Below are 22,303 nucleotides of genomic sequence, written 5' to 3'. Positions count from 1 at the left end.
CATGAGAAGGAGCAGAGGCCCAAGAAGGAGCTGCGTGAGAAGCAGCAGCCCAAGAATGCAGGCTGCCAGGTGCCGTGGGGCAGGTGAAGGATGTAGTGGTGCCGTCAGCCGCAGAAATGGAGGGGCGGAGGTTTAACGAACGGGTGGGGGTGGAGGCCCTGCTGGTGCCACAGGCATCAACCTCTCCTCGGTTGAAAGCTGGTGGAGAGCCCAAAGGAAAATAAAGACTTGGCAACCACGGGTTCTTTCAGGACAGGTGCAGCCCCCTCCCCAGGTCGTGGAGCACTCCATGCTCTGCTTCTATCCTGAGGCTCAAGCACAAAAGGAAATACGGTCTGCTTCTCAAAGGAAGACTTTAAAGAGCTCCATGAAGGTCACAAGTACACAGATTGGGTTGATTTGATAAAGGCAGGAGCAGACAGAAATTGGATGGAAAGTCAAATAGAATCTTACTGGAGCAATGGTTCCGGCCAGTGAGGATGAAGCAGAAGCCAGGCACAAAGCAACAAGATTGGCCTGTGTGTAACTTTCTGCTGGAGAGGCTGCAGAAGGTGGGTAGTGTAAGGCCCACCCATGGTCCTTTTGGTTAACTCATTTGAATAGAACTGGTTTGAATACAGTCAGGATGACCAGTTGGTGGCAATGGATCTTCTGAGGCTTGAGTGTTACTAAGTTTTGTTATATTGTTGTAGCCTCTGTTATTATGGAATTTGGTTACAATGTTCCAGCTTTCATTTGAGTGGAACTGGTTTGAATACAGCCAGGAAGACCACTTGGTGGCAATGGATCCCCTCAGGCTTAAGGGTTATTATAATTTGTCATAATTTGTATATTGTATTATGGTATTATGGAATTTGGTTACAGTGTTCCAGCTTCTTCGCACAGGGACCAATGCAGAGGATTGAGGGAATATAGACTGAGAGGTGAGAATCCTGGATGGGTAGAGTTGATAAAGTGAAGGTTCCTATTGCCAGGATTCTCACCTGGCCCTGGTCAGCTAGGTCACTATACATATGTGGATAATATGTTGCTATTGACTCTATATAAAGAGCCCCACCCAGTGTTCTGTGAGACACAGTGGACACAGCTGCTGCACAGCTGCAGTGCTTGCAAAGCTGTAGGAGAGCAGAGGCTGGAGTGGTGGCAGCACCGAGGATGGAGACTGAGATGGTTGGGTTGGGTAGAGAGGCCCAGAGGCAGGGACTGGCTTGCTGCATGCAGACTCACCCTGAGTGGACAGGATTCTAGTGACTGACCTGCCACTGTGGGAATAAAGTTGGATATAAACCCTTTCACCCCAAGAATGTTCCACTGTCATTTCTTTGGTCTCATTGAATCCACAGTGAACTTGTCTGGAACTGAAACCCATTGGCAAGACAAGAACTAAACCACAATTTTAGTCAGATGTTTCAACTTGGTAGAATTTGTACAACAATTGAAAATCAGTCAGAATATACAATACTTGAACAACACTATCAATCAGTGCAATCTAATATTTGTAGAACACTGAATCCAACAACAAAAGAAGGCACACATTCTCCTTAAGTGCACACAGAACATTTAACATGACAGACATTGTTGTGGGCTAAACCATGTCCCACCCATGTGTTCTCCCAGCCTATTAGCAGTGATGCTATGGGCTCAGAATGACTGAGGCACTTACCTGGGCCATGTTACTCACAGACAGCCCCACAGATATTTCCTCCACAGGGGCCAATGTGGTGGCTGGACAGGCCCTTATGGTTTTTATTATGATTGTAGGACACACTTTAGCAAGAAACCATCAGAGAACTTTGAGGAACACGAGTTATTACTCATAGATTCTGGAGGGTACAAGGCATGCCCACGGGGTCGCACAGTGAGGTCATGGGTAGAGAGAGACAGCACAAGCCTGGGGCTCGGCTTCTATTAGGGTCCAAGAGTGAGGTATTTAAAATGTCAAAGATTCATTCTTTATTGGCTAATTTAAAGCGTAAGAGTAGGAATTAGGGGATGGGAAGGAAGAAGAGAAAATGATGCTGAAGAACAAAATTGGAGAATCAGCAATACCTGATTTCAAGGTTTATTATAAAGCTACAGTAATCAAGGCAATTTGATCATGACATAAAGATACAAAATGGTATCAGTGAAATAAAAGATACCCATATACATGTATTGAGCAAATTTACAAAAGTAACAGAGTGAAGAAAGGATTTCAACAGTTGGTGCTGAAACAATTGGTTATCTATATGCAAACCAAAGAACGTTGATCCACATCTCAAACCATATGCAATTCTCCATAAGATTAATGGATTTCTCAGCAGAAACCATCAAGGCCAGAGGCAATGAGGTGATATATTTAAAGTGCTGAAATAAAAACACTGTCAACCAAGAATTCTATATTCACAAAACTATCTCTCAACACTGAAGGAGAAATTAAGACACTGTGGATTAACAAAATAAATTATCACTAGCAAACTTGCCCTTCAAGAAATACTAAGACAAGTCCTTCAGGCAGAAGTGAAAAGTTTCTAGACAGTAACTCCGACTCACATGAAGAAATAATGAGCACCAATAAACCTAACTACATAGGTAAATACAGAAGCATTATAAATATATTTTTTGTTTATCTTAGCTCCAACTATTTTACCATAGACTGGATAGCTTAAACAGCAGATTTATTTCTCACAGTTCTGGAGGCTGGGAAGTCTGAGATGAGGGTGCAAGCATGGTCAGGTTCTGGTGACAGCCTACTTGCTGGCTTGTAGACAGACTTCTCCCTGTATCCTCACATGGTGAAGAACAGAGAGAGGGATAGCTCTCTTCCTCTTCTTGAAGGACACTAATCCCATCACAGGGGCTTCACTCTTACAACCTAATTACCTCCCAAGAGCCCCACCTGCAAATACTATCATAGGGCTTCAATATATGAATTTAGGGAGAGCACACTCAGATTATAGCATTGTTTTTAACTGTTTTTTCTTTGATTTAAAAAACAACTGCATAAAACAGTCATTATAAACCCATGGTGATGAGCATACAATGTATAAAGATGTAGTTTGTCAGGCAATAACAGCAAAACATAGGGGAGGCAATGAAGCTATATAGAGCAGTTTTTATTGAAATTAAAGTGTATTAAGATGTTCATTATAAACTTCATTACATTCATTCATTGCTGAGAAGTTCATTGTAATCTTCAGGGGAACCACTGAGAAAAATAACATATATATATATATATATATATATATATATATATATATGGTAAGTGGAAGAAAAGGGGAATTAAAATTGTATCCCAGAAAATACCTATTTAACATAATAATGGAGGAGTAGAGGAGCAAAATGGCAGGCATAAATCCTACATTTAATGAAATTACATTAAATGGGTTAAACACTCCAATTAAAATGCAAGTATTGGCAGAATGAGTAAAAAACATGGTCCCACTATATGTTGTCTACAAAGACAAGCCTCATATAGGTTGAAGGTAAAAAGGTGAAAAAATATATACTATGGACAGAGTAGCCAAATGAGAGCTTGAGTACCCATCTAACATTACCCATAGTAATATTAGAAAAAATGGATTTTAAAACAAAAGTTGTTACTTGAAACAAAGGACATTTTCTAACAATGAGTCATTCTATATATAAAAATCACCAATACAGAGAAGCCTAACAACAGTGCCCCAAAATACATGAAGCAAAAACAGAATTAAAGAAAAAATAGACAATACAACAATAATAATTGGAGTCTTCAATACCCCACTTGCAGTATTGTTTAAAACAACTAGTCAAAAGACCAAACAGGAAATAGTCTTTAATGACATCAAAAGCTAACTAGAACTAGCATACATCTATAGAACACTCCATCCCTAGCAAGAGCAGAATCCACATTCTTCTCAAATGTACATATTGCATTCTCCAGGATAAGTTATGTGTTAGGCCATGAAACAAGTCTCAATATATTTGAAAGAATTGAAATTATATGTTCTCCAATCATGATGGACTAGAATTAGAAATCAATAACAGAAGGAAAATTTGGAAAATTCATGAATATGTGGAAATTAAACAACAAACTCCTAAATCACTAATGAGTCAAAGAAGTAATCACAATGGAAATTAGAAAATAATTTGGGATGAATGAGAATGAAAAGCACAGCATACCAAAACTTAAGGATATATCTGAAATGGTACTTAGAAGTCGTAGCTGCTTCTGAAATACTCAGCTGTGGCATCTCTCCTCCAGTCAAAGGCAGGCGCCCTGAAAAACAGCGTCCAGACTCTGATCCTCTGACCTGCTCAGGAGACTTATTCCAGACACCCTCCAGTAAATGTTGGCTGTATCAATGCATGACCCTTCTCCCCTCAAAACCACAGTCCTTACCATGTGTCAGGCTAAACCCTGCTTCCATATACAACTTCTTCCTTCAAAGCCTTTGGTGGACCCCACATCCTCTTAGGTTGAGGCTGGGCTACTTCGTGGGGCTTTTTTGGCCTCTCCAACCATATTCCCCACAGCTCCCCAGTAACCTCCAGTCAGACCCATCACTACTCAAGAGATTTTGCTCCTGTGGGCCAGCAGGAAGGGCACAGGCTTCAAAGCCAAACAGGCCGAGATGCAAAGCTTAGCCTGTAGTGTGATGTTGGCTTCTACATCTGCAAAATGAGAATTTAAAACAATCTACCTTGTAGAGGGTCCATATGCATTACACAGTGTCAGGAACGTAGCAGAGATTCCTTTAAGGAAACTTATTGCTGCTGTTATTATTATTGCTAGTTTCCAACTATTCATATCTTCTGTAACCTTCAAAGTCTCTCCAAGATGCAACCACCATGAAGTCATCTCTGACTACTCCTTGCCTCATCCAGTGTGGCTTTGGGAACCAAACAATTAATCAGTCACTTTCTGGCTATTATTGTATATCAGTAAATGTTTCTCAACTAGGCAGGAAGGAACTTGAAAGCATATATTACATTCTAGTTGTCAGTGGTAGTACAGCATAGTGTTTAAAATCCTAGACTCTTAAGCTAGGCTAGGTTCATAGCCAGCTTCTTCATTTTGAGTCACTTGACGTCTCCACGCTCAGTTTCCCCATCTGAGAAGTGGCACAGCAATAATAACAACAGGGCCCATGCGGAGTGGCCATGAGGCTTAAATGGAGTGAGAAGAATGTCTGGCACATAATGTCTGCTTAATCATTTTCTGTTGAATAAATTGACCAAATTATAGACTGTTAATCAGGGAGTTCCTGAAATCAGGCTGACAAAAGTTAATCTTATCTTCTACCATAAAAATCCATTTTGGAATCACACTACTTGCTTTGGTCAATTTGTCTGATTAGTGTTTAGAGCAACTTAGTAAGATAAAATCATTGCAGACAAAGTTTTTAGGAGATTATTTGAGACTAAGCAGAAAGCCCTAAACCCAGTAATCAGGGAGGTGTCCAAGCTACTGCCTAAATGTGTTTCCTTCCTAGGACTCATTGCCCTAAAAGAGAGACTATCATTGTTTTGTCTAATTAATAGAGGAAGGAGATAAGACATGAAAAGGTTGCCTTTCAAAGATAGTATTTGTTGTGTTCCAGGAAAACCACCTGGGAGTGGGCATAATTATCCCTACAATAGAGCAGAAAAAACCGTGACTCAGGCCACCCAAAGTCATCCAGCTGGTGGGTTCAGGGCCAGATGTAAACCCAGGAGTCCCTGACTCCAAGCTCATAGGCCTCCCACTGCCCTCAAGGTGAGTTCCCAGTGAGGCAGCCGTGGGCATCACGCTGGGCAGCCTCAGATTTTTGTGAATACACAGAGACAGCACTCTAGCTGCTGAGTTTTAAGACTCCTGCTCGTCCTCTTCATGACCGAGAGACTGGTTTCCTCCTGACTAAGAGCCTCTGGGTTTTACAGAAATGCACTCAAGATCTTAGAGAAAAATAGAGACCCAGTTTACTGGAAGGAAGCTGCTGCTGCCACAGATCCTCCACCTCTCAGATGCCCTCCACCCTGACTGGGGATCTCCCGCTCCCAGCCTCGCCCCTCACTAACCCTGAGGGCGGAGATCAAATGCCCGCCTTTACCCAAGGACCGCTTGCGGTTTCCCTCCCCACTCAGTACACCACAGGGGAGGGCCTTTTAGCTGCTTCTCAGAATGCAAGTGGCTTTCGTTTCTCCGCCACAAGTGAATGAGGGGGCAGACAGGTGTCTTCTTTGTTCCCAGAGCCTGTCCCGTCGGCCTTGTACCACTCCAGCGGAGGTGGCGCCGCAGCAGAGCCAGCCCTTGGCTGTGCAGTCATGCCCCGGCAGTTCTCCGTGGTGCTGCTCTTCGTGTCTCTGGCAGGTGAGTGCTACACAGAACTTTCCAGGGTGACCTTGCCACGTGTGGTCCTGTTTTATTCAAATGCATTCTAGTGCCACTGACCAAGGTGAGACAGGACAGAATATGCAGATAGCATAGGAGTTTCAGCGACTGTGGGTATTTGGCTTGGAGCGTTTCCTCCTCATTACCGTGGAGCACGCCTGTATTTATTTCCAAGGGTTTTCACAGTTTAGATTTGTTTTCTAGGAGTCGGGCAGAGTAGGTGTCAACCCCAGAAGACTGACGCTGCCTCTGCATCCCAAATGGGCTCTGGGCACTTTATCGGGGAGAGTTTGTAGAAATCACTAAGATTTAAGAGATGGAGAACTGAGCCAGGGCTTAGAAATGAAGCTTTTGCTACATTGTCTGGGAAAAGCAGGTCATGTCTTTTTTTTCCTGTCCTTCTCAAATGGCAGTGCTAGTATTTGTGAAGATGAATGATATGTGGTCTGACAGATTGTGCCATTTCTGAATGTGTAAGCCAGAAAATTTTTTCCTTTTTATTACCATTATACTTCAGATCAGAGAGGCTGTCTGGGAAACTGAGCTTCTAATGATTGCTTTACATCCCCGCCCACTGCTTTCACCAAGAGCGTTTTTTTCCTCTGGTATTGAGTCCTTTTGTGTGCTGTTATCAACTTTGCTGGTTAATTCACAGTTCCTTCTAAAACCCCTGAATTGAATATGTGGGGACCTAGCTTTGTCCACGTGGTCCTGCTAACATGCTGACAGGAGGGACAAAACAGCACTTGATTGTAACCTGAATTGTTAGGAAAAGTTGGGTGAAGGCTGTTTTTCTGGTAGCACAGTTCACATTTTTTTGGAGGGAACAGGGAAAGTTATCATTACATTCAGCAGGGCCACCTAACAAAAAAGCAAGAGGCCTCAGGCTATTAGTAACTCTCGGTGACCAGTGTCTGAGCACCTCTAATTAATGGCTGAAGGATGACTAGGGGATTCAGTAATGAGATGAGTGTTCAAAAAATGCCATGGCAGGTTGAGAGGAAATGCCTACATTGCCCTTTGCTGAGCTGCAAATTCTCAGAGGTGAATTGAGTGAATGAAGCATGTAAAGGTGTCCCATTTCCCAGACGAGGGTACTGAGGCCAAGGAATTGCTCATGGTCGCTCAGCTAGCAAGTGGCAGCCCTGAGATTTGCACCTGGGAGTCTGGCTTTCAGTCCGTGCTCTGCACTATTGCACTACATGGCCCTGCATGCACAGGTTCAAGAAGTACTTGTTGAATTGGAGGTAAACAAAAACCATTAGACATTTTGCTAGAAGACACATGGCTTCTAGGTAAACTAGTTGTACAATCTTTGTCCAGTCACTTTGAGCCCCTCGTCTGAAATCCCTCCTCCATAAAATGAAGGGATTTAAGTTTGTATCAATTACGTTTAGGTTTAGCTACACATAACATGCTAGTCCCAAATAATAGTGAATAAACGAGATAAGTGTTTGTTTCTCTCTCCTGTGAATACAAGCCCAGAAGAATTCAGGACTGGTATGGGAACTCATTATCATGGACCCACCATCCTAGGGGAGACCTAACCCTGTATGTCTCCTCGTGGCAGTTGATGGTTACTGGAGCTCCAACCATCACATACAAGTTGCAAGCTGGTTAAAGGAAGAAAACTGTAAAGCAATAGAGAGGCCATGTAGGTGACTGAGCTTTCAGCAGCCCTTCTAGAAGGCCCACATAACTCTACCACTTCAATTTCTTTCGCTCAAATTCAGTCACACTTTCCCACCCAGCTGGAAAGGAAGCTTGGAAATAGGGAGGGTTCTTTATTCCAGAGAGCAAGTGCTCAGCTTAAACTCTCAATTCTACTTTATTACTAAGGAGAAAGGGGAGACTGGATTTTGGGGTAGTTAGCCAGCAGTCTCTGCCACAGGGCTAGAGCCTCTTCTGTTTGAGGATTCTCTTTGAATCTCAGGTCCCACAGGAAACAAACAGAGGTAGGATTTATATCTTTTTGCTAAAAGGCCTAAGGCTAAACTGTGAAACTGTGGCAGAACGTGTCACAGGGCCCTTGCCTGCTGCCCACACATCCAGAAACATGCTGCCTTCAGCACCCAGTTGCAGCTGCTTCTGCTGCTCCAGGAGGCGCCAGAGACTCGGTCCCCTGCCCTTGGCTGTGGCCACGGGGTTCCATTTACTCTCCAACTTTGTTCTTAGAGATCTGCAGACAAAGTGCAGCCTCCAAGACAAGACCAGGCCTGTTCCCTGCTGCCCTCGCCTCTTCCCCACCCCCTCCCCGTTGGTCTCATGCTGAGCCCCTCCCTTGCACACCAGGCTCAGAAGCCTCCGGGCCTTTGCACACACTCCTCCTGCCTAGGACACTTTTTTCTTGTTGTTTGCCTGAAGAATTTCTCCTTGTGTGGGATTCCCCACTCCACCCCACAGCATTTGCGGTGTACTTTGGGAATAACACAGGTCACACAGAGGAGTGTGGTCCATTTATGTGTCTGCCTCACAGGGATTTGAGCCCCTGAGGACAAAGACCTGTCCCTAGTTCCTGGTTGGAGTTTGGCTCAGAGGAGGCACCTACATACCTGCTGAGTTGGGTGTGGCAGGGAAACTGAACACAGGCTATCTGGGAAGGACTGATTGTTTGGAAAATACCTAGAGAAGAAACCTTTGTGTAGTCATGGACTTTGCCAGGCCAGGCTGATGAGTCATCTCAGCTCCTTCTTCGGGTTGTAGGGGAACCAAAACCTTCTCATGCCTCTTTCTGCAGCTCACCACCTACAGGAGTCCAAGCAGTGGGTCAAGGCCCTGGGGTACCTGTTTGCTGAGTCTCCTAGACTCAGAGAGGAATCTAGAGGGGAGAGGAGATGCAGGGGTTGGAAGGGGGTGGCATTTGGCAAATCAGCGTGTGGACTTCAGGACTGTATTATTTTGAGTAGAGAGTGGGTCGAGACAAATTCTGAGCTATATCCTGCCCTGCTTCTGCCTAGTGCCCTCTTTGTGGGTCTCAGACTGGTGAACTTGACTAAACTTCTCTGGGGCCAAAGGTCCCATTTAAAAACTGTGACCCAATTTTGACAAAGATTGGTCGTATATGTGTGTTCATATACATAGATTTTATAAAACAGAGTGTTTCTCAGTGTATTATCTCCATGGAGTACCTAACAAACATATGAGCTTTCTGGGACATATCATAATGTACAGCATGCCTCCCCCCATCAGTTTCCCCTCTAATCACCTGCCTATCTTATATACCTTACACCCCAACAGTGAGATGGGAAGAGGGGAGAGGCCAGAGAGGGGAAGGAGAAGGTGTTAGTAGTATTTCCCAGACCTGTCCAATCTGTAACACACTCTGACACTTTTGGTCCCTGTTGTCCAGCCCCCTGCTGGCCCAGCCTCCATCCACCACATCACACACCGTATCAGGACATCATGACCCCGTCACCTCCAGCCAGTCCACAGATGCTCCCTACGCACTGAGCACACCTTGATGGGCACCAGGAGATTTCTTGCCCTATTTGGGATGCTGTGCATTCCTGAAAGACCAATGTCCTTTTCCCCCTTATTTGAGTCTGTTCATCATTGCAGAGGGAGGAGTTCTGCGTGCAGTATAAGGAAGGCTCCCCCTCTGAAAGCTGTGCTGTTCAGCTGAGGATGTCCTTCCCAGTTGAGAAGATTTGCTTTAGCTCATAAGCACAAGCCATACATGGTGAGATTTTATAAAGGACCTGAGGATTCCCCCCAGGAGACCAAAAGGGAAGTGGTTTCCAGGCTCCCAGAGCTCTCTGCAGCAGTCTGTTTTTTACTACCAGATATTTCTGGAAACCACACCTGGGAATGAACTCTCTTTCTCCACAATAATGGTGTGAACTTCACAGGGTTCCAGTTGGGTACTCACCGAGGAACCAGCAATTCCAGTTGAGCCCAAATGAATTGTGAAAATAAATCTTCAACAACTGTCAACCTTCACAACAATCTTGAAAGGAAAAATATTGCTTTGAGCTCTCCAGTGTGGGCATAAAGGTTCCATGTGTAATGATTTCCTGAAGGCTTACAAAGTAAACTACAGCCTGTAAAATTCACAACTCTGAAGTATCATACATTTCAGTTATCCAAACAAATATTTGAGATACCAAAAAGACTCTTTAGTGACAGCCTCAAGTAACTTAATGTCATTAATAAGTCTTTTTTAAAGGTTAGCCAAGGCAATTTGAATGGATACTTTTATCTTTCCCATTTTTCAGGCCAGCTCGGCAGAAGTAATTCGTGTCACTACTTATTAGTTAGTAGTTAGGGCTTAAAAGTTAGAGCTTGTCTTCTGGAAAATAATCACCATTTTAGGACAGGAGCCTTTGAAAGCCTCATCAAGGACCACCATCGTGAGGGTTTGGTGAATCGGGGTCCCTGGTGGGGCCCCCTACTCTTCTTCTCTCCTCTGCTTTTGTCTCTTCTCCCACCATTCTTCCCAGTAATGCTCACCACTCCACCCATCCCCAAATCCAAGGGCAGGGTTTGGCTCACACAGAGGCCTGAGTCTCAGCTCCAAATTCACTAGTTGTGTAATGGTCAAACTGATGGGATTTTATAAGCCTGAGTTCCTCTTCTGAAAGGTGGATAGTGTACTCACCAGAGGGTTTCTGAGGGGAGCTGGTGAAAGACAATCCTTAACCTTGGGCCTGCCATATAGTGAGTGTCCAGTAACTTAAAATTTTTATTACTGTTATTATAATGGGAAAAGTAACCACTTAGAAATGTACTGAATGAAAGAGGGAGATAGTAAAGGAGTTTATAGATGATTTGATTAGATATGAACTTCAGAACTCCAAATTCCAGCACGGAGTGACCTCCTTCCCCGTTCCCCACGTTTTCCCAGGTCTCTGCCCAGCAAGGGGAGCTCCAGCCCCAGTGAGTGTAAAGGCAGCGGGCAAACAGCATGCAGCCGTCTCTCAGTGCAATGCCTGATAGTAAACTCTCAGGCAGCATCAGCCGCACTGTGGTCCTTTTTCTGGTTTGTTATCTTCCTGGAAGGAGGCAAGGAGAGAAGTCCTCTGGTTATAAAAGAGCCAGAGGCCTCCCATCTGTGAGGGGTGGCCCAGGAGAGGACCTGTGACAATAGCTCACACCATAGGTATGCTTGGGGGCCTGGGAAGGCTTTCACGTAAGCCAATTTGTTTGAGCTCTACAGCAATCCTAAAAAATGTATAACTTCTATTATCCTCATTTGCTCATTCAGTTATTTATTCATGCAGTCTCTACCCACTGAACACTTTCTGTGGACAGACACAGGTGGTGAAAAATACACACAGTTCACACTTTGAGGTTACTTTTAAGCTAGTGGGAGAAACGCACAATCAGTAAACCAGTAAATAAACATATATTCAGAGCTGATATTCTTCTGGGACACCGTCGGGCCAGGCTTAATACTGTTGAGTATTTGAATACCATCCCCTTATATAATTACAAGTTGCAGCTAGTGCAGTGATGGCACTGAATGTAACACTGTGATGGAGAATTGTTGGAGTTGGGGGGCTATTTTATGGAAGGAGGACCAGGCAGACTCTCTAAGGAGCTGACATTTAAGCCAAACCAGGAAGGACAGCCCACCAGATGTATCAAAGCAATTACAGCCTAATTTTCTTTCTTAGTTGGGAAAACATGGGCCATTCAAAAGGTTAAGTAAGGAAACACCAGGACCTGGTCTGTATTTAGAAAAGCTGGTGACAAGATAAAAAATGGAAGGGAATGAATCTCCCATCATTGGCGGTAAGAATGCATAGATTGGATGACCACATGGCAAATATCCATAGGTATAATTCACACATCAGGTAATGGCTTGGGCTAGATGATCTTTAAGACTCCTTTGGAAGCTGGAATTAGACAATTCTCTGCAGACTCTCCAGCTCTGTGTAAATCCTCATCGCCATTATTCACACTGCCCTGGCTTCACCAGGTCATCACAGCAGCGGTTAGCTAGTATTAACACTTTTGCTTCCTTCCCAATTTGCAGTCATTTTGCACTATGGCAGTCAAATAAGAGCAAAGGTGTTTCCAGAAACCGTGGCCTTTCCGCCTACGACAGCAGCAGTACAGGCCACAGCAAAGCCTTCTCTCCTGCCACCAGCCAACCAAGTGCCTCCCAGAACCTCAGCAGCAAGGTCACTGGATGATCGTGTCCCTTCTCAGACAGCTGCCACAGCCTCCACCTCGGACACCCCAACCACACACACAACAATAAAACCTCTAGCAACAACTTCCCTGGCGACTACAAACAGCACCCCATCTGCCAGCCCAGGAATCCGCGCCCTAGAAACAAGTGTGACCACACTGAACAATGCACATGCAGCTGCCGGAGGCCCCCACACAGCTCCTGCTTCGCTGCCAACTGCCCTCACTCCCCTGGCCTGTACAACTGGAACCAGCCCGCCAACTGCCAGCCACACAACTGGGAGGGCCACGCAACCCAGTAACCAGACCACCCTTCCAGCAACACCGTCAACCCCATCACACCACAGCACAAGCAGTTGGAAGCCAGTTCCGCCCACCCACACCCCAGGACGCACCGCAGCCACGCGCAGCGCCCCCCAAACGGCCTCGCCTGCCCCCTCAGCTCCCGGACCCACCCTTGCCCCTCAGCCATCATCAGCCAAGACTGGAACTTACGAAGTTCTAAATGGAAGCAGGCTCTGTATCAAAGCAGAGATGGGGATAGAGCTCGCTGTTCAAGACACGGAGTCGGTAAGCTGGGGCCATAGGACTTTGTAAAGCTCTGTTCAAAAAGTCCGCGCGCAGTTTGGCTTGCTAAGAATGAACATTCCCCTGCTTCTTGTGTTTTGATGAAATAAATAACTGCAGCTCTTCTTTCTCCAGGTGCCCGCTAAAAGGTGACTCTGATTTGGAATACATGTAAAAATAGACACCAATAGTGACTGTTTGCATAGAGGAAGGCACACACCAAACTTTTAAATACGCACACCCTTCACTTTTCGCCAACGTGGGCAGGGTTGGGGTGTGCTCACTGCTGACCCCAGTTTGGCCCTACCCTCCAGAGGACATCCAGCTCACAGCCGCTTTCCTGTGAAATGTGGGGTTTGCCCTGGGTAGTCTCCATGGTTCCAGCCAACTGTGACATTAATATGAAAACTCCAGATTAACAAGAAGATGGGAGGGGTGGGGATGAGGCTAAGATTATTTGAGTTACCAAAGAAAACACCATAAAAATAATGCTTTATTTTTTTGCACAGTTTTTAGTATTTCAAATAAAACTTCCATGAGCAGGTCTTCATTTCATTTATGCTTCAGGCCTATGTACTGGTCTGTGCCTCTAGTTCCATAGCTAGAGATTTCTTCTACAGCTCACTGAGCCCATCTATTTTATTTGGCTTAGGTTTTTTCACCTCAGAGATATTTCAACCTTGACCCCAATGGAACCCATGCTTCTGGGAACTGTGGCTTTCGAAGATCCAACCTCCTCTTGAATTTCCAGGGCGGATTTGTGAATCTCACATTCACCAAGGTGAGAGCTGAGCTGCTTTGCACTGACTCTAGGCTGACTTTCCCTTCCCCTCACCCTAGGCCCGGTGGGGCAATCCCGCACTTCTCTTCGAGTTCCAGGGGAAACAGATCTCAGAGCTTTTGGAGTTATTCTCTGATAAGAATGAGGGGCATGGAGGTGGAGAGAAGGGAAGTGTCAACATCTTCTGTTTGCTTTCTTCCCACGTCAGCCTCCTCTGTCCAGCCCAAGAAGGGCTTTGGTACCTCTTAGGGGAGACTTGGCCTTGGGCGTCTGGCTGCAGATGCCCTTGGCAAACCACCCAAAGGAGGAAGTTGTACAGATGAACAGACCTGTGGAAAATTCCAGTGGGTACTAAGCAACAGGATTAGTCTAAAAGCAAAAATCAAATGTCGCAATGGTTCTTTCCAACCATGGCAGACAAAATTGAGGAACTAACCAGGCACTGGGTTTTCAGACCATATCCTGGAAAGGATGGACCACAGAGTAGAGTGAAAAGAGCATGTGGCATGGTCTGAGAGTCTTGGGTACAATTTGACTGTCACTTGTTCTCCTTGTGATACCAGGCAGGCAACTTAACCTGTCTGAACTTTTTTATCATTTGAAAAATGGGGGAAAGGAATTAAAGATCATCTCTGTAAAAAGCATTGTCCAGTATGTGGAAAGTAGCTGTTCAGTGGCCAGTACTAGGATCACAGCGCCTGAAGTGGACAAACGCCTTGGGGATACGATGCTGGTCATCCTCTTCCCAAGGGTAACACTTGCCCCTGCCTGCCCCAGGTGCCTTTCAGATAGGCTGAGTGAGAGCCAGAGAGGGGGTGCTAGGGGGCCCTCACGGTGGGACTTGATGTGCGCCTCCTTCTTACCTGCCCGATGTGATCCCTGAAGTTAGGGTGGTCTTGGTTAGCAGATATTAGAGAGGAATGTACATAGACTTCAGGGTCAGACAAATCAGGATTGACTCTCAGCCATAATGTTTATTAACTGTATGATGTCTGACTGATTGGGCAGTGTTTTCCCATCTACGAAATGGAAATAATTATGCCAACCTGCAGATAAGAGTTTCTTTGGCAGTTTTCAAGGTCACTTTGTTCCTCGGCTCTGTCTCCTGATGTTCCCTACCTCTGCCTTTCCAATGCCTTCAGGCTGGACCCTCTTTGATCAAACTCCACCCACACAGTGAACCCCTGCCTTTCTGGAAATCCTCTGTGCCTTCAGAGGTGTGGGCAGGAAATGGGTGCCCAGACAGAGGAAGAAGGACCAGCAGGGCCTCCCTTCCTCCACCCATTTCCAGGGGGAGCAAGGTGAGCCACTCTAATCTATGGCCCCAAGTGTTACAAGAGCTGATTTGCCTGAGTCTTGCAAACTAAGTTCACCTTATTCACTCCATTTCCTGAGCTGACCTTAGCTGTGCATCAAGAGGAAAGTGAAGAGGCTCAAAGAGGGTAAAAGTTTCTGTCAGCCTTAGTCCTTCTGGGGAATATCGGCATTTTAAAAGAGACCTTGTTTAAGCCAAAACAGCAGCCACAAATTCAAAGATGACAGGGGCTAAGCTAGAACTTAGTGAGTGAAGTAGGCTAGTAAAAATTTATTTTTCCTTGAAACAGGCAGTCTTTATTTTTTTGTCTCCTCACTTGCAGTGAAGCTTCATTTTTCCATTGAATTTGCATAAGAAAAATGTTAGAGTAAGTGTGAGATGACAAGGGGCAAGCCTCAGTAATGGCAGACAAGAGGGGGATGGTGGTACAGAGTGCCCATCCTCCCCAGGAAGGGCAGCCACTCCTCAGCTCTGGCTGGTGCTGCCAGGGGCTGGGCTGGCCTCTAGCTCTGGGAACTGTCACTGTCTGTCATGATGGGCATTCATCTGGATGGTCGGGTGTCCATTCTAAGTGGCTGCTGCCTTGCTGTGCCAGTTAAATAAATATTTTACATATAACCTCTATCAGGTAGTAATGACAAACCAGTGTTGCCAGATCTTCTGATTATTCAAGAGAAGGCAGAAAGCCAGATCTTTTCACAAAAGCATATGATTTTTAAGTGTTGGCAACACATTTTTAAAAATTCGAACACTGTGCTGGCCAAACACAGTGGCCAGAATTGGCCTGTGGACCTGGCACTGTGACTTCTGCCCTAACAGGTGGACTGTGTGAAACTCTTTTAGGCAGAAAAGCTATGTGGATTTTTCCACAAGAGAAATGGGCTCAACAGTTCAGTCAGCCACTTTGCAGATGTTGCTATCCTCTCTAGACCGATGTTTCTCAACAACAGCAGCATTAGCTTTGTGGCCAGGTAAATCCTGATGGTGGAGCTGTCCCGTGCTGTGTGGGGTGTTGACTGCATCCGTGGCCTCTCCCTAGTTGACACCAGATGCAGCACTGACCCAGTTGTAACCCTTTGAAATGTCTCCAGACTTGGCCCAATGTCCCCTGGGGCCAGAATCACCCCTGGTTGAGAATCACAGCTCTAGAGAAAAAGAACAACTTGGAAAATAGGAGTTTATGTTCATTGTAACATAGTAAGTGTTATTAATGAGAACCAAAATGTAGAAAGGTACATGGATGCTGATTAGCAAGCCTGGTTTATCCAACAATTTATAAATAAGAATTTATTGAGGACCTACTTTGTCCCCAACACTGAGGTAGACATTAAGGAAGAAAATAAAGGAAATATAGACTACAGTTCCAGGTCTCAAATCACATACAATGATTTGTCATTTTTGACATGAAATACAACCAATGACAGAAACGTGAAGAAAAATCTGCCTCCTAGATTGTCACTTGACGTTGTTCAATAAAGACTTCAATTACCTTTATTGTTTCCATGTGACCACGGACAAGTTGCTAGCTCCCTCTGAGCCTCAGTTTCCTCTCCTGTAAGGTAGAGCGGCCAGCACCTCATTAGCCGGGCTGCTGTGAGGGCGCACGGGGCTAGCATATGTGAAGTATGGAGCATGGTGTCTGGCCCATACAGAATTAGGAGAGGTGGGTTTCCTTTAGCATTTCTCTCCGTTTCATTTTTTAAAGAACTGAAAACCTTTCCACTCAGAGTCTCAATTGATTAAGGTGATATGTTGAAAGTTGTTCAGACCCTTCAAGTGTAAGATAAGGATACCTCCCTGCCCCTGAGTCCCACAACTTCCTTCCTGCTCAGATCGTTTGTTTTGAAAACATCTTTCAGTAATATGTAGAGTTTATTCTTCTGTGCTCAACACTATCCCCTTGTCATCCACCTGGTGGGCAGGGCAGCTCAGGGCCTCCTGCCCTGGCTCCAGGACGTGGGATAAATCAGCTACCTGGCAGGAGTGTACTGGGCAGCTGAGGTCTGGAAATCTAATGCAGCCCACCCACCTGGTGTTTCCCCAGGGCCTTTCAGTGCATGAGGAGCTCTCCTAGCTTGCAGACTCCTGGGAACTGTGATCAGTGTTCAAATGTTAACACCCTGGGAGTGCACTATGTAGGACTTCCCAAGTATGCTATACCATTTCATGCCCTGTTTTCCCTCTGCCTGGAATGCCCTCCTGCCCCTCAGCCCCTTTTTGCATTCATCCTTTAAGAGAGCTCCATTTTCTTCACTCTATTAGGTCCCTTACTTATGTCCCAGGTAAAACTGGGAGACTTTCTTCTCTTGGTTCCCTGTACCTCCGTTTGTTGTTCCCAGACCTCCATTAATGCACTTACCGCACATTTGGCCATCTTGAAGGGTAGGCTATGACTTATTCACATTTCACCCTCTAGGGCCCAGCCTTGACTTTGTACGTGGTACATCTTTAGCAAGTGTCTGATGAAGAAATGTATCAATAAGGGAGTGAACCTAAATTTCACAGAGAACTCTGAGTCAAGCTGTCAGAAAGTAGATTTGTAGCTCTAAAGAAACAGCTACTTCAGCTTCTTTTGCTATATTCAGAGCAGAGGTTTCTTGATGTAGTCACAACAAGGCTAAGCAAAAAAGGCCTGATTGATGTTGAAGACAAAATCCATATCCTGAACATCTGTGACTACGAAACCCCCACAGTACAGTTTGCAGAAGCTGAAGAGAGGACCATGGGCCTGGAGGTCAAGGCACACTGTCTTCCTTGGCAGGCTGCCATGGTTGGCTTGCTCTGGACCCTGTCCTTTGCTAAGAAGGATGTTTAGGGTTCTTAAGGAATTAGGATCTCTTTGATGAGCTATTGCAGAGCTCTCTTCTATACTGGCAGTGAGGAACCACTCTATCAGCATTCCACTGACTGAATAAATGGGACTTTTGTAAGTGGTCTATTCAAATAGACCCCTGTAAGTGCTAAAAGTACCATATTCAGCTATTAGGAATCCTTGGCCCCCTTTTGTCAGTGATGATGGGTACACAAAATATTTTCACTTTGTCATCAAGAATCTAGCACGGTAGATATTTCTAATTCTCCAACCTGAAGCCCAGATGAGAAAAACATCTGGCAGAGAATAACCCTATGGGCATGGAAGGAGAAAGCAGATACTATACACTGCAACACATATGGCATGTGATCTCCTTTGGCCTTTGGGCTACCTCTGGCCCCTGCTAGAAGCTCCCAAACCCTCTACCCCTACTCTGAACTCACCCCACTCCTATATCCCTCAGAGGTCTTGGCTGTTTCTTTAGTCAATAGGGCTATCGAAGCTTAACTCTCTTGCTTTCTCTTTTTATTTGTGGTAGATCTGAGTTTCTAGGAAATAGGTAAAAATCATCCTTTGAGCTCAATGAGAGGTTTCCTGGGAAGGGACAATCTAATTTATTATTGCCATTGTTAATACCAGTTAAATAATTTTTATTGAAATATAGTTGATATATAATGTTATGTTAGTTTCAAGAGTACAACATAGTGCTTTGACAATTATATACATTATGAAATGCTCATCACAACAGGTGTAGTTACTATCTGTCACCATACAAAGTTGTTACAGTATTATTGACCATATTCCCTATGCTATCCTTTCATTTATTTTATAACTGGAAGTTTGTACCTCTTTTTCCCCTTCACCTATTTCACACATTCCTCCACCCCTATGGCAACCAGTTTTAGTTTGTTCTCTGTATTCATGAATCTGTTCTGTTTTGTTTAGTTCTAATTTTATTTTTTTAGACTCCACATATAAGTGAAATCATAAGGTATTATCTTTGACTTATTTCACTTAGCATAATTGGTCCATCCATATTGTTGCAAATGGTAAGATTTTTTTTATGGCTGAGTAATATTCTATTGTATACATGTACCACATCGTTATCCATTCATCTATTGATGAACAGTTAGGTTGCTTCCATATCTTGGCTATTGTAAATAATGCCACAGTAAATACAGGGTGCATATATTTTTTCAAATTAGTGATTTTGTTTCCTTTGGGTAAATTCCCAGAAGTGGTATTGCTGGGTCATGGTATTTCCATTTTTAATTTTTTGAGGAACCTCCATACTGCTTTCCATAGTGGCCACACCATTTTACATTCCCACCAACAGTGCACAAAGTTCCCATTTTCTCTGCATCCTTACCAACACTTGCTATTTCTTATCTTTTTGATATTAGCCACTCTAACTGGTGTGAGGTGAAACCTCATTGTGGTTTTGATTTGTATTTCCCTGATGATTAGTGATGCTGAGCATCTTTTCCTGTTGGCCATCTGTATGTTTTTTTTAGAAAAATAACATATTTTTCTAAATATGTTTTTCTAAAAATGGGCAGAGGACTATTCAGGTCCTCTGCCCATTTTGTAATTGGATTATTATTATTTATATATTGTTTTGGTAGATGAGCTCTTTATATATTTTGGATATTAACCCCTTATCAGGTATATCTCTTGTGAATATATTCTCCCATTCAGTAGGTTGCTTTTATGTTTTATTGATGGTTTCCTTCATTGTGCAGACACTTTTTAGTTTGATGTACTCCTCCTTATTTATTTTTGCTTTTTTTCCCTTACCTGGGGAAACATATCCAGAAAAAAATTGCTATTCTGATGTCTAAGAGCTTACTACCTATGTTTTCCTTTAAGAGTTTTATAGTTTCAGGTCCCTAATCCATTTCGAGTTTATTTTTGTATGTGGTTGAAGACAGTGGTCCAGTTTCTTTCTTTTGCATGTAGCTGCCCAATTTCCCCAGCACCGTTTATTGAAGAGACTATCTTTTCCCCATTGTATATTCTTGCCTCCTTTGTCATATATTAATTGACCAACACCAGTTAAAAATTGAGTGAATATTCTACAAGTTTCATACATGGATTCCTTCATTTAATCCTCACATCAACCTAATAGGTAAGGCCTGTTATTATTATCCCTATTCTTCTACTGAATAAGTAAAAAAAAAATTAAATTTTTTGTATGTTCATGATTCGACAACTCAAACTAGAATACATGGGAACAAAGAGATGTTTTAAAATGGTATTTAAAAATTCTTAGCAGCACTTTATCCCTTCAAGCAGGCGGTTAACTACTCTTTTTATGACATTCCATAAATAACTGAACTTTTCAGCAGCCTTTTTCTTCATTGATGGTGTGGACTAGGAGTTGGCAAGCTCTCACCGTTAGACCACAGTGATCCTGCAACCAAAAGATGTATAGTTCACAGGCTGAGAATGGCTTTTACATTTTTAAGTGGTTGGGGAAAAAAGTAATATTTTGTGACACATGAAAATGATATGAAATTCAAATTTCAGTGTCTGTAAGTGATGTTTCTTTGGCATGTGGCTGCATTTGTGTGGGTAGGTGTCGTCTGTGGCCACTTGTGCACTATGGCGGCAGCACTGACTGGTTTGTACAGGGAACCACAAAGCCTAAAATACTTACTGCTGGGCTCTTTATGGAAAAAAACTTGCCAGCCCCTCATGTAGAATAAACTTCAGCCCAATTACCATTCAACTTATGCCAAATACTGAATTTCCTAGTCTAAAAAAATGCTTTGCTGTGATTTAAATAAGATTATTTTCTTTCCTTCAAGAGCATCCTGTAACACCACAGCTCTCCAGAAAAAGTGGGTACAATTGTCTAGACAAGTCTTATTTGATATCAGCAGCATCAATTATGTAAAACTTGGAATCTCAAGGAAACTAACCATCCCCCTGCCCTTTTTTTTACATGAATTCACCTAATGAATGCTTTTCCTTTACCACAAAGAGGGGTATCAGCTCAGACCCAGTGAATGTTTGGCCAGTTTTGACTCAGTTAAAACAGAAGAAAACCTGGATGCTCTGTCCCCTGTCCTGTTACATCATTAAGGTGAACTCCAGTGACTGTGAGCACCATGCATCTGCCGAGAAAGGCCCGACCTTTGGCATTAGCCCATAGAGAGCTGATTCACGTGGGGCAGGAAGATCCCTCCTATGAGGCCTGGCTTCATGAGCATATGCTGCGCAGTCAGCAGGGCCCATGCTTGGTTTAATGCTTTGGGGTCACCTCTTGCAATTTTAAATGATTTTTGAACAAGAGATCCTACATTTTCACTTTGTACCAGGCCCCACAAATTATGTAGCCCATCCTGCTTCCAACAGATGGCTATATATAGGCAACTGCTTTTCAGGGAATGTGAAAGTTCTTGCACAATGAATTTTTGTCTATAACCACATGTCCCATGAAGGGAAATGTAGGGCAGGACCTGTATTCAAGACCTTGCTTTGTCTCACAATGTGAATCAGAGGTAGATTCTTAATTCCTCTGAGCCTCTGTTCTTAGCTGTAAAATGGCTAATAATATTTATTCTGTCTCAGGGGAGTTGTTGTGAGGATCAAAGGAGGCAATGTAGGAGAAAGCATGCACTTAGTAAACAGTGAAGACTTTACAGAAATAAAAGCATCCTTTCCTTACGAGGATAGATCAAAGAGATGGCACAGGAAGGGAAGATTCTAGGACATCTCCCAGGGAGCTCCAAGCTGGCCTTGTCACTGTGGTGTTGCCCCTCAAATCAATCTCACACTCAGCCCAAGCAATGCAAAAACAACATCACGTTCATGTCACTATCTGCTTCAGCAGATCCTCTCTGCCTTAGGATGGGGCAGGGTCTTGTATCAGTGACTCTGGGGCCTGAAGTACAGGTCTCTCTTATACCAAAAGAGACCCCCAGTAAAGAATAACATGAAGAAATGGTGTGAGAAAGACCCCAAAAGGGCCTGGGTCACAGACGTTTCTCTCTAAGACAAACAGATGATCCAAGCACTTTGTTCAAGTTGCCTTTGAGACCAGACACTGAGCACCTTGAAGGAAGAAGCCAGGCTTAGTGTTCTCCCAGGACCTAGAGAAATGGCTGGTCTGGAGTAGACATGAGAGGCTAAAGGCTAGACCTGGAGACAGGCAGCTTGGGGTCATATCTTCCCCTGCCACCTCTTAGGGCTGTGACCTTGTACAAGTCACTGAGTTCCATTACCTCTCTTGGGTGTTGTGAAGATTAACTAGAGGTGCCTGCTACAGTGTCTGCAAGGTAACAAGCCAGGATGTGGTGGATACTATTCAATGAATCATAGGATCTAGAGTTCAGTGCATCAGGAGCAGTGACCTTA

At 44.1% G+C, this 22,303-nt stretch overlaps 1 protein-coding gene across 3 annotated transcripts in view; it reads left to right on the top strand.

The window, feature by feature from the left end:
- The first annotated feature begins 6,066 nt into the window (after nt 1-6,066).
- The window catches only part of LAMP3 (lysosomal associated membrane protein 3), a 36,291-nt gene continuing 20,054 nt past the window's right edge, over nt 6,067-22,303 (top strand). For all 3 annotated transcript variants that reach the window (XM_036926700.2, XM_036926699.2, XM_036926698.2), the window contains exons 1-3: nt 6,067-6,310; nt 12,309-13,036; nt 13,686-13,814. In XM_036926700.2, coding sequence (XP_036782595.2) covers nt 6,265-6,310; nt 12,309-13,036; nt 13,686-13,814 — 903 coding nt within the window. In that variant the 5' untranslated portion in view covers nt 6,067-6,264. The remainder of the gene's footprint in view (nt 6,311-12,308; nt 13,037-13,685; nt 13,815-22,303) is intronic.

Source organism: Manis pentadactyla, chromosome 1 (assembly GCF_030020395.1).
Source record: "Manis pentadactyla isolate mManPen7 chromosome 1, mManPen7.hap1, whole genome shotgun sequence".
Classification (NCBI taxonomy): Eukaryota; Metazoa; Chordata; class Mammalia; order Pholidota; family Manidae; genus Manis; species Manis pentadactyla.
The sequence above is the reverse complement of the archived record's forward strand: the minus strand, read 5'-3'. Positions and strand labels throughout refer to the sequence as shown.